Below are 12,271 nucleotides of genomic sequence, written 5' to 3'. Positions count from 1 at the left end.
GTAGCTCTGGCTGTCCTGGAACTCACTCTGTAGACCAGGCTGGCCTCGAACTCAGAAATCCGCCTGCCTCTGCCTCCCAAGTGCTGGGATTAAAGGTGTGCGCCACCACCACCCGGCTTCTCTTTTTACTTTTTTATTTTAATTGTGTCATTAAATAGAGTAGGCTAGATTTGAACTCACTCTATGCTGGAGGTAGGCCTTGAACTTGTGATTCTCCCACCTCAGCCTCCTGAGAGTCTGTAACGACAGGCCGGCTCTCTGAAGCCTGGCAACACTCAGAAGTCATCTCTGGTCCATACAACCTGTTGCTGAGCAGAAGTCAGTGCGTGACTGGAGGCTCTCCCGGGCAGTGCACGGAACGGTTACTTGGTTCTTTTAAAAGCGATACTCGTGGCTGTTAGGAAGAGAATCCTCCGTTTGAACTCAGAAAGCCAAATCCATTGCTGTCCAGGTGCCTCAGACTCAAGCCTAAAGCTGTGCCTGTCAAAGGCAGCCTCACACCAGACGGGGCCCAGGGATTATTTAGTTCCACTCTCCCTATGGTTTTCAAAATACAAAGACATTATCAATAATTTTTTAAAAAGAGAACTTTTTCCTGGAAAAATTCTGACTTGTGGTACACTCAGAGAATCTGCACATCAGGTCTCACACCTTCTCGCTCTGACAACTATTGGCTAAGAGCATGTGTCTAGTGTATGTTTCTTCAGTTAGCCAGAGTCCCCACCATACCCTTCATAGCCAACTGGTGTACCCTGTGTGGCCCTGTCTTTGTTGTGATGTTACCGCCATCTTTAGAGAAGACAAATAAGGAGACATATGGTCTCAGAATACATGTAATAGAAGACAGTCTGGAGGCTATCATGCGGTACTTAGGAGGTTCTTCAGCTGCTGTCTGGTTTTCTATCTAGTCCCTTGCCCTGACTTTCCCCACCTGACCCCCCCCCCAAGCTCTTTCACATTTGATTTCCCTGCATGTGTGCTCTTCAAGGACCTCAGAATATCAAGATCTTCCTTATAGATGCCATTCCTGCTGGAATCTAGATCTGACCTCTCCATCCCTCCCCCTCCCAGGCTCTCGCCATCCCCCATCAGTCCTCATGAAGGACCTTCCTGGATCCCTTTGAGTGGCAGGACTTCCTCTGAGCTTCATCTTCAGACTTGCTCAGACAGTCATCCCTTCACACCAGAACCACCACGAACAGCAAATCTGTGGATTCCCAGGACTCATAGGACCGGCGCACATCCTGCTGTGTGTACCGGTCATCTCTGGATTACTCACAATACCTAACATATAAACACTGTGTGAAGGGCTACACTGTACTGTTTAAGCGAAATTGGCAAGAAGTCTTCAGGGTCTTCTAGGGGAACAGAGTATAAAAGGGGTCACTAGGATGCCTTACAATGTCAGGGCTGTTTCCTGGAGAGGAGGACCTTGTAGTTGCTCAGCCCATGAAGCTGGACACCCCAGTGGTTGTAACTAGAACTGGAGGCCCAAGATATCACTAGAAAGTTCCTAGCATTGTGTCTGTGTTGGAAGGCTAGAGAGGCTGAGGTCTGTGGATGACAGTGGAAGCCAAAATAGAAGCAATCACCCAGCGATAAGCGAACACATGGTTTTTCTCAAATCTCTTTCTATCGGGGCTTCTACTGGCCAAGTTTTTCTCACTTTGGTCAATTCTTTCTAGAAACATTCCCACAGACATGCCCAGAGGCGATCCTGATTCTGGTCAAGTGGACAATTAATACCAGCCACCAAGGGGTCAACCATGTGTTATAGAGTGGGCTCACAGACAATCTTTCATCAGATGCATTTACTGTGCACCTACTGTGTGTCTGTTTTTGAGTCAGAAAGTGGGACATGGCCCTAGGCAAACCAGTCAGTACCACGCCACAGAGCCCATGCTCTTGGTGATTCTATTTACATCTTTTTGGGGACCTACTGTGCGCTGGACTCTGTGCTGAGAGTTGCAGATACAATAAATTCCAAGGTGTGGTGGCTTCCTGAGCAGAGATCAGAGCTCTTGGCTCCTAACAAGGCACTTTTAGTATTACATTGTGAGTTTAAACAATATGGTCTGGAGGCCTGAAGAAAGAGTGAGGTTGAGGATGGAGGACTTCTCAGAGGAAGTGACATTTGGGTTGAGCTTTGAAAGAACTTAACCTAATGCAAAATGAGGCCACTTTGCTGAGAATGGGTGGTGGACCAGGTTGGAAGGAGCTGAGGTGCTCTTAAACCTCTGAAAATATAGAAAAGGGTGAGACCAGCCGCAGTAAGGCCAACCGGGAGGCTGCTGGAAAGGCTCTGGGGAGAGGTGATAAAGCCATCTGCCACCTACTCTGGTTTCAGTGGAGCCTCTGATGCCACAGACCAGCTACAGCCCTGACATCTCGGCAGGACAGGGCCTCGGAACACCCAGCTGCAGAGTGTGTAGCACTCAGACTAGAAATGAACAAACCGACAGCTGCCAGAACAGAGGGAAGACCACACAAAGGCTGGCTACTGACTCTGTTCTCCAACATGTCTGTCTGTGTGTCTGTCTTCTTGCCCTCAGGGAGGCATGTACATTTTCCAGCTTTTTGACTCATACGCCGCCAGTGGCATGTGCTTGCTCTTTGTGGCTATCTTTGAGTGTGTCTGCATCGGCTGGGTGTATGGTAAGTGAAGGCTGGACCGCTGGGGCCTGGTAAGCTGTATCTGGCTCAATACTTTCCCTGGGGACTCAGGTCCCTTCCTACTGTCACAAGATCTTCCTGGCTTTATGCCAGCATAGGATGTTCAGGACCCAGACTCCCTGAAAACTGGCCAATCCTACCCAGAGGCTCAGTTTTTCTCCTTTGTGAAAATTGTGTCCCAGAGCCCCTAGCATGAGCCATGCCCTCATTCATCCCACTTTCTGGTCTTCACATGAACCAGGATGACAGCCGCCATATCCAGAACAAGCAGAGTGTAGCCTTGCAACAATAGCCAGTATTCACAAGCAGCCCAGACAGCCTTCACCCCAGAGCCCCATTTCCTGTGAATCACCAGGCCCTCACCTCACCTTGTCCATTATGTTAACTGGTTTTACATCACTGCAAAAAAAAAAAAAATGGTTGCCATGGGCTATGGAAAAAGTAGAGGGCTAGCAGAACTCATGGTTCTGGAATTCAAGTCCAAGATTGGGTGGTAACCTTGCTTCTGGTCTTGGTGAGGAACTCTCATGCTGAGAGTATTAATGGAGAAAGACATCACATCCCAGCCAGGAACAGAGAGAGGCACCCCCACCACTGACCTAAGGAGCTCTGTAGAGCCCTGCTTCCTGGAGCATAATAAGACTACCTAATAATGTCACCCAAGGGACCCCGCTCTAAATGCAGGCACTCAACACTCAAGCCCAAGCACCCTATGTCCCCTGTAGACCCACATCGCCTCTTCTCTGAGACACATATGCTTGTTTGCTTTCCTCTGGATAGGAAGCAACCGGTTCTATGACAATATTGAGGACATGATTGGTTACCGGCCACTATCACTCATCAAGTGGTGCTGGAAAGTCGTGACTCCTGGGATCTGTGCGGTAAGGCTGGCATAAAGTCACTCCCATCCCCTCACTGACTTGTTCACCAGCCACTCTTCAGCTCCAGCCAGTTCAGCTGAGGCTAGCCCTGAGGAAGGTCATGTCCCCAAGGTCCTTGCCACCTGACACTCTCTAGACCTGATGTCTCAGGTCACACTCTAGGCTTGCTGAGACAAGGCCTCACTCAAGTGTTGAGTGACCCTGAACATGTTTCTTCCCTGTGAGGGCCTTATGTACACCAGCCCGACACTGGTCTACCTCCCTGGAGACCAGGGGTATGTGAACATGGGTGAGGAGATTTTATTACTGAGAAGGTGACAGAGTTGAGGAGAATATCTGTCCCTGGAACTAGGCCACAGACCAACCTTGGTGAGAGGACCATGAACAGAAAAAAATGGCCCCGTTTTTTTTTTGTCGTGTTTTTGGTTTTAGAGGCATCTGAACTTACCTTCCCAATTGAAGGGGTCAGAACAGCAGGTTCGAGATATCCCCAAGACAAACTTTTGAGTGAGCAGAAGTTGAGAAAGAGGATCCTGGGAAAGGGGAGAGATACCACAGCCCTGAAGAGGCCCCAAGGTCCTTAAGAGACTGAGCTCCAAGACCACAGCCCCTGTATTCTGACAGTCAGACTGACTTCCTACCATGGTTCTGCCTCAAGCCCATTGCGGACAGTTGAGGTGCTTGGGCCTTTGAAATAGGGCAGGGGTACCACCAAGAACCTCCTCCACCTGTCTCTCTACAGGGCATCTTCATCTTCTTTCTGGTCAAGTACAAGCCGCTCAAGTACAACAACGTGTACACATATCCTGCTTGGGGCTACGGCATCGGCTGGCTCATGGCTCTGTCTTCCATGCTGTGTATCCCGCTCTGGATCTTCATCAAGCTGTGGAAGACAGAGGGCACCCTGCCCGAGGTGAGAAGTGGGTCGGGGAGGCTGCAGAGGCTGGGTCTGAGCGCCAGGGGGACTGCAGCAGGCTCCTCTTTGGCAGGTGTCCATCCTTAAGCTGTGTCAGAAGCACCTCTGTGAGATTTCTGGATTAAGCCAGATTCTGTGGATTCCACCTCAGCCTCCCACCAGCCAAACAGGTTGAGGGTGGCCCTTAATGGATAGAAGGTAGAAATGGTCTGGGCATTCCTACAGGGAAAGCATTTGAATCAGGATCTGAACTGAGGTGTAGCCAAATGTCATCTCTGACAGGCCACAAGTGCCACCTAAAATGCTTCTTACAGCTCCCTGCCCATGGGGACATGGGCTTCAGCAGAGACAGATGGATGGGGAAGGTCCCTTTTGTTGTTCACAGGAGGTGCTGGTCAAGAGCAGTTGTTTAATTCAGATTGAGACCAAACTGTCCATAGGGGAATTGACCTGGGACTTTAAAACCTCAGCCTCAGGACATCCCAATCAGCCCTCCGGCTGCCTCCTGGTACTTCTAAGCCCCCCCTTTTGTTATCCTAGTGCATAGCCTATCTATCCAGACAGCAGGACTTGTTACAGAGTGAGCTCTGATCTGGCCAGGCCTCAGGCCTCCCTGCTTCTTTGTGATCTACACCTGACAACTCACTCCTGAGCCTGAGGCCCACACAGCCTCTGTCAGACACAGACAGGGTCTAGAGGGAACTGGGAGGTATAAGGACCTTCCCAGCAGAACAGCTCAGAGGAAGAATCATGTTGGAGTTGTAATTGGCCCTTTAGCCCGAGCCTCACAGTAATTCTAGTCAGCAGCTGTGGAAACGAAAGGACCAGGTTTACATTTCTGCTATGTAGGTGATTAAGCAGGGATTTGAACCCAGGCACCTGCCTCCAGAGCCTCTTCTCTAGACCTTGGTCTAAGACAAGAGCCTGGTGCAGGGCCTGGCACACAGGAGCACAGTTAATCAGCTGCCATAAATCTAAATATGAATCCTACCTAGACAGCTTCCACCTGAGAGAAGAGAACCAACCATGTCCATGAGCACTAAGCCACCTCAAATCCTTGCAGCTTCTTTTTTTCATGCTCAGAAGGGGTTTTCTGCATCCTGGTCCCAGGGCACGGCAGACGGTGCTGTGGTGGGGCCCATGCATGAGATGCATTCTAAGAAGTTGAGGCAGTGCATGGCAGCTGAATTAGGGGTGGCAGCTGCCTCTAAGCACAGCTTGAAGAGCTCAGTACAAAGAGCTCCCCCTGCACTGCAATGGTGTGGTGACAAACCCAGGGCAGGGTAGGACTCTGATCAACCAACATTCACATCAGTAGCCCTGGAAGTGCCTTTCCCTCTGGTCAGTGCCTGGCATCCTGGCTCACAGATACAGTGATGCAGCCAAAGGTCAGGAGACTGGCTGGCACAGCTGTTGGGCCACTTCAAAGCTGAGCTGCCCCTGCTGTCAAGGAAGGAATGGAGAGACAGCCCCCTGATTATGACTCTCTAGTCCTGGTTACCCTCCACATCCACGCTGCAGGAGCTAACTGCCTTCATTTCCTTACTTCTCACTTACTGCCAGGAGCAGGGATCTCAGCCATCCCTGTGTCTGGTGGTAGGAAGTCAGGGAGGTAACACCTCACCCAGAACTGAGAAGTAAGGCATTGGCCCCAGTCTGATGGCTCCAAGGAACAGCTGTATGGCTGGGGAGGCAGAACGGGCAGACTTGGCCCCCAGCATCCTTGCTCACACATCTTTCTCCTCCTCTCCAACCATCTAGAAATTACAGAAGTTGACAGTCCCCAGCGCTGATCTGAAAATGAGGGGCAAGCTTGGGGCCAGCCCACGGACGGTGACCGTTAATGACTGTGAGGCCAAGGTCAAGGGCGATGGCACCATCTCTGCCATCACAGAGAAGGAGACGCACTTCTGAGTCACCACCAGCCACTTGGATGCGGCTCCAACCTTTCTTTCCTGCGTGTAAATGAACCCCGAACCTCGTACTTCACCTAATGTTAGGGGCTTGCTCGTCTGCACAGGACTTATTAACAAGTTAACTCCCAGCTGGCCACTGTGTGCCCTGTACCCTCGCCTCACCCCTGTGATCGTGGGCATATCCACCTCATCAAGATAATTCTGTACAGTGACTAGTAGATCCTGGCCTAGGGTGGCTCAGCCTGTGTTTTCTAGAGTCCTTGTATTATACTGTCAACTTTTATGCTGGGGGCAGGTGGAGTGGGGGAGCGGTGCCTGTCTGCCTCTAGCTTTCAGTCATTCCTGGTTTTATCTCTGAACTTCCCTGGCCACCCTCTTCTATGCCCTAGGACAAGCTTGTTTTATTTTGTTTTATTTTGGTCTTCCCCTTTTCTCAGTGACACCTTCCACATGTCAAGGTTGCAAGATAGAAAACAAAGCATCCCACCATCCTCAGGACTCCTGAGTAACCAGGAGTTGCTGATTGTCCCTTCCAGTGACTGCGGCTCCTCATTTCTCTCCCTGGCCCTCAGTTTCTCCATCTTCCAGACTGGGAGGGGATAGATGGAGTCTTCAGAGCAGGAAAGAGTACTTGCCTCACTGCTTTGCAGGGCTGAAGTACCTGCAGAGACTTGTAGACCTCTTCTCTTCTCTGTCCCCTTGGTTACAACCTACCCACCTTGCTTGTCTTAAGTCAAACCTACCACCAACAATGTGGGGAAGTGTGTTTTCCTAACAACTGGAGTTTTAGCTTAACCCTGATCCCTGGAGACTAGTGCACCCCCAGCCCCTGTGGCAGGGGCTCACACCATCTGTCCAGCCTTCTTGGCCACCAGCTCTGTCCCTCCTTCCTAGTAGGGATGCTCAGAAGGTAACCATCTCTTCTTGCAGCTGCCTGGCCAGGATCGATGGCTTAGGATCTATGGCTGCCCCTGCAGGGGCACTACAGTGAGGCCTGGGGCTGGATTCCACCCACAGTCCCTTCCCTGTGCACCCCGCTTTGTCCCTGCCTTGTCCCCTGTCCCCTTTTCTACCTTCCCGCTGATCCCTGCAGATCCTGTGGGCAGACACCTTACTCTGGAGCCATTTCACCTGCCTGTCACCTGGGTCTGAGGAGCCTTCACTTCCATCCCTCAGGCTCTTCCTTGGAAAGGGAGAGCAGACATAGTCCTTAGGGGGAGACCTCTTGCCCCTCCGGCCTGGCTCAGACCTCTTAGGCTGCATCTCTCTTCCTCAGCCGCTTCGTTTTTTGTTTGTTTTTTTTTTTTTGTTTTTTGTTTGTTTTTTTTGTTTGTTTTTTTCAGCTGCTTTGTCAGCCCAGCTATTGGAAGATGGGAAGTGGAAGGAGGGTCATTCTTTCCCTCTTCCTGTAGTTTCCTAGATTTGTCTGCGGAAAGGTGAGATGTCTTCATGGTACGGCTCCAGTGTCCTGTCAGAGACCTGAATGCTCTACTTACCCAGTGCTTCCAGACTCTTAGCTGTCCTGCCCAACTCCCCTCCCACTTAAAGCCTGAGCTGGCTGAGCCAATGCCCAGCACCGTCCCTATCTAACTGGGCACTTGTCCAGGGCACACCGCCCCCAGGTGCTCACACACAGGCCATATACTCCTTCTGGGAAGGCCAGCATCATCCTGAAGATGACCTGTGGGGTTGGTCCTCAATTGCTGTCCCCCCACCACCCCTGAGAAGGGAGGCTGCCCATTGCTGCTATTGCTCCTCACCACCAACTCCCTCATGGACAGATGGACAGACAGATTCCTGATGTCTGTTACCATAGACGCACGTGTTGTACATGTGGCCCTTAACACTTGACACTCTTAACACTACTCATGGGGCTGGGTAGAGGGAGGTTTGTGGTTTGGGGGTTGTTGTTTTTTTTGGGTTCTTTTCTTCTTTTTTTTTTGTAATTTCATACTAGTATTTGGGTAACTGTAGGGAGGAGGGGAGGGTAAGTGGGAGCAAGGGGACATGTCATTGCGACAACTTTTTTGATATTCATTAGAAATGATGCAATGTATCCTTTCTGAAATATTTACAGTATTATTAAAAAATGAAAAGGGTTGGACTGTTTTGCATAACAAACTTTTTATTGGCAACCCAAAGAGCACAAGATTGTCTGTCTGCTCGTTTTTAAAAATTAAAAGATGTGGATCCACTCCCATGTGGCTGTTCCCAGCAAGTGGTCTTCATTGGGTTCTCCTTCTGTCTTTGGGTATCCTCGGGGTATGCCTTCATAACCGTCTTGGCTCTGTAATTAAAGGCTGTGTTCTCCACTCAGCATTACAGATCAAACAACACCGGGAGCTGTGGCATTTCAGGTCCCACCTCCTCCAATGGCTCGTGGGTCCTGTAGTCACTGCACACTGTAGTACATGGTGGCTGCTGCGCAGACACTTCAGGTGAGCAGAATGTTCAGCACATCTCTCTCTTTTATTCTCACAACCACTTGCCCATTTTACAGATAGGGAAAATCAGAGCACAGATAACTCAAGCAATTTGCCTCCCACAGTCACATGGCTTATAAACCGCAGAATTTGCCTCGTCCCTCTTCTTGCTGAGTCAGATGAGCTGCGCTCTCCCTGCTGACAGACTGAATGTTCACTTAATCAGGGGTCAGCAGGAAGGCAGTAAGATGCTGTCATAAAAATGTCTGACTTCTTCCTTCCCAGGAAGCTTGAACTGCAGACTTTTGAACTTACAGGATTTATGAATTTGTCTAGTCCACCCGTAGGCAGCTGTGTGTGCTAGGGACTCCTGCTGGCCAAGTGAGGCTCTGCAACCTAGCTCTGATAGACACTGCTAATAATGGAGTCTGGAAGGGGAGATCTGAAAGTCAAGTCAAAGACCCTCTCAAGAGTTAGTTCTAAAAAGTTTCCCGTGAGTGGAGGGGACCAAGCATCAAAGATCAAGCGATCTTCTGGAGCCTAGTGCCATCAGGTTCTTTCATGCATCCAGTAGGCTGTCTCTAAATACCTACCAGGTTCCATTCCAGGACTTTGGGGTAGGATATAAGGGCAGCCCCCTTTCTTCAATGTTCCCACTCTTAGTCAAAAGAAGCAGTGTCTTCAGCCTTCTTGATGGATGTTGTCTGTGGAAGAGCTGCCTCTGTGGCCTCTCCAGCAGGACTATACTGCTTACTGGGTGAGTCTGCCCGCTTTCCTGGGCCTCACTTCAGTGGTCTGTAATCAGGTAGCAATGATACCCAGGGAGGACATATGACTAGCCCACACTTCTCCAGGGGTCCCATGTAGACCATATCACAGATCCCAGGGTCAACTGTGGGTGTCAGTAGGCTGGCAAGGCATCTTCATGTCACTCGGCACCTAGCAGGAACAGGGATGGGCTCTGAGCCTAACTCAGAGGCTGAGGTATCTTTCTGCTTCCCTGTTGAAAAAGGGTGACTCCACAGGGAATACTGTGGGTATCAACACAGCATCTACCTTCTGTGCACTGGAGACACAGAAGCTGTGGGGTGTAGCCCCATCCCAGGGGGAAACTTGGGGAAAGAAGTCTGTCTCAGCCCCAGCAGAGTGAACTAGTTCTACATGTCCTCCACCTTTCTCTTCTCCCTAGGCACTCTACAGAGAGCATAACACCCACTCACCAGGATGAGGGCTGTCCACTTTACTCAGTCTGCTGATTAACATGCTAACTTCATCCTACAATGACCCTCCCCCCCTGCCCCCAACCCACAGGCAAGCCCTGTTTCACCAGCTACCTGGGTACCTCCTTAGCCCAGACAAGCTCACACGTGAAGTTGACCTTTGGGAGCTCAGAGAGGCAGCCACCAGCACCAGTGGGTCACCCAAGAGCATGTAATCTGAAATTACAGATGGTGGGGTTTCTGTAGGGAAGACCTTAAAAGCCACCTGGAAACATGATGCAGCTCTCGAGGGTTCCACATTCCTCCGAATGATGGAAGGCCACTAGAACTCATTCAGAGGGATGGAGACATTGAAGACTTCCAAGAGGAATTGACTGTGGGAGACACACCCTCCCCCGCAGGACCTGAAAAGAGACAACAGAGGTTCCTGGTGGATGGTTGAATCATTGAGCCATCAGTGAGGGAGAGAGCGTTGGGAGTTAGGATGGACAATTGACAAGAGCCCGAGGGAGGGGCAGGGGCTCTGGGAATAGGAGAGGCTGGGGACCAGCAGAGTTTAAGAAATCAGGGTTCAGGGACATTACTGGGGACCATTTGTAGCCACCAATAGGCCTACAGGAGGACATGGGTTGACTTTCAAGGAATACATTGCAGGATGTGGCCTTAAGGAAGGGAGGAATGAGGAAACCCCTCCCATCCCTTATCTGGGCCTTAGACCAGCAGGTAGCAGCAAAAGAGGTCACCAGGAGGCACTGTTGCTAACCTCAGGCCATAGAGGTGGGACCTGGATCAGGGACCTGAGCAGGAGACTTAGGGGTGAGGGGTGGAGGTTGTCCCAAGGTCTTATCTAGGTTCCCAGCTGAAGAAACAGAAAGGCTACCCTTGACAAAAAAAAGTATAATTCTTCCTCCCCTGCTTCATCCCCAACTTGACAGCAGACACCCTCTCCTCTAGCTGTGACCTTGGGCAAATGGCTTCACTTGTCTGATTCAGTCTTTTTGACTACACAAAAGAGCTAAGTGCAGGTATCTGACCCACCTGTGGGTCTGTTCACACTGCACCACACTATCCTGGCTTCACACCTGCTGGCCAGCCCTGAGCCATCTGCTGTGGAGTCAGACTCCCATCCCATCTGGACAAGGAAGTCCACAGGAGAGCCACAGAGAACAGGACTCGGATTGGGAGTGAGGCACAATACCAACTTAGAGATGATGAAAATTTCTGGGGAGAAGATTTAGGCCAATTTCCCTCTCTTTTTTATTTTTCTTTTCTGTACCATCTAATTATTTTTTTCCTAAACAAAACGGGTCTATTGCTTTTTTTATCCCAAAACACAAAATCAATGACGCTATTTTTAAAAATCCTCCCTAGGCCACTGAGAAGTTGGTTACAAACGCACGTTCTGAGGGGAGAAAGATGTGGTTGGAAGAGATGGCGAGAGGAAGCAGAGAGAGCCAGGCGGGTGGCTGCCCACCCTCGCCAAACTCAGCAGCCCAGGAATTCAGCTCTGCCCCAAGATGTCAGCAATCAATCAGGACCTGTCCTTTGTGTCACAGGCAGGACCCTTCCTCTGGGGACAGCATTTATGGGCATTGTAGCTATTTCTAGATTATGGCTTCTCACAGCTATTGGAGGAGAGAGGGAAGAATCCTTCATCAATGGCTAGCCCAGTCTTGATGGCTTTCCTGTTTCAGCTACAAATAAAGCCAACATTCCCCCCAAGCCCTTAAAAAAACTGAGGACATGAGGTCACTAACCCAGTGAATAGATGGAGAAACTGAGTGCTGGGGCTTGTACCACCAACTGCCTTGCAATCCTGTTCTCTTTCTCATTTCTCAGGCAAATTCAACCCCTGCAGCCTCTGCCCCTACCCAGTCTGTTCCCCTCCATCTCTGGTCCTTCATCCAGCCACTACCTACATCCAGAAAACGCCAGTTTTGTGCTCTCTGTATCACACAGCTTCATTCTGGTAGGCAGAGACCAGACTATGAGCATTCCATGAAGTCAAGTAAAGAGAGGGCCAGAACAAGTGATCTGCATGAGAGGTGTAAGGAGACCATAGAGCACAGCAGGGGTTAAAGTGTGTGTGTTTGTGTGTGTGTTTGTGTGTGTGTATGTGTGTGTATGTGTGTGTGTTCTAAATAGACTATCCAGGGAGGGTATCCCTGAAAGGGGGGAGAGAGAGAAAAAGAGGGGAGAGAGAGAGAGAGAGAGAGAGAGAGAGAGAGAGAGAGAGAGAGAG

General features: G+C 50.3%; 1 protein-coding gene across 1 annotated transcript in view; it reads left to right on the top strand.

Moving 5' to 3' along the window:
• Slc6a11 (solute carrier family 6 member 11) overlaps window positions 1-6,423 on the top strand; it is a 117,512-nt gene extending 111,089 nt beyond the window's left edge. Inside the window, exons 11-14 of the mRNA XM_028788672.1 lie at window positions 2,553-2,655; window positions 3,454-3,554; window positions 4,297-4,467; window positions 6,232-6,423. Coding sequence (XP_028644505.1) covers window positions 2,553-2,655; window positions 3,454-3,554; window positions 4,297-4,467; window positions 6,232-6,384 — 528 coding nt within the window. The 3' untranslated portion in view covers window positions 6,385-6,423. The remainder of the gene's footprint in view (window positions 1-2,552; window positions 2,656-3,453; window positions 3,555-4,296; window positions 4,468-6,231) is intronic.
• Window positions 6,424-12,271: the final 5,848 nt, after the last annotated feature.

The sequence above is a fragment of the Grammomys surdaster genome, unplaced genomic scaffold (genome assembly GCF_004785775.1).
Source record: "Grammomys surdaster isolate TR1022 unplaced genomic scaffold, NIH_TR_1.0 125756, whole genome shotgun sequence".
Taxonomy (NCBI): Eukaryota; Metazoa; Chordata; class Mammalia; order Rodentia; family Muridae; genus Grammomys; species Grammomys surdaster.
Note: the sequence above shows the minus strand (reverse complement) of the source record. Positions and strands in the feature narration are given on the sequence as shown.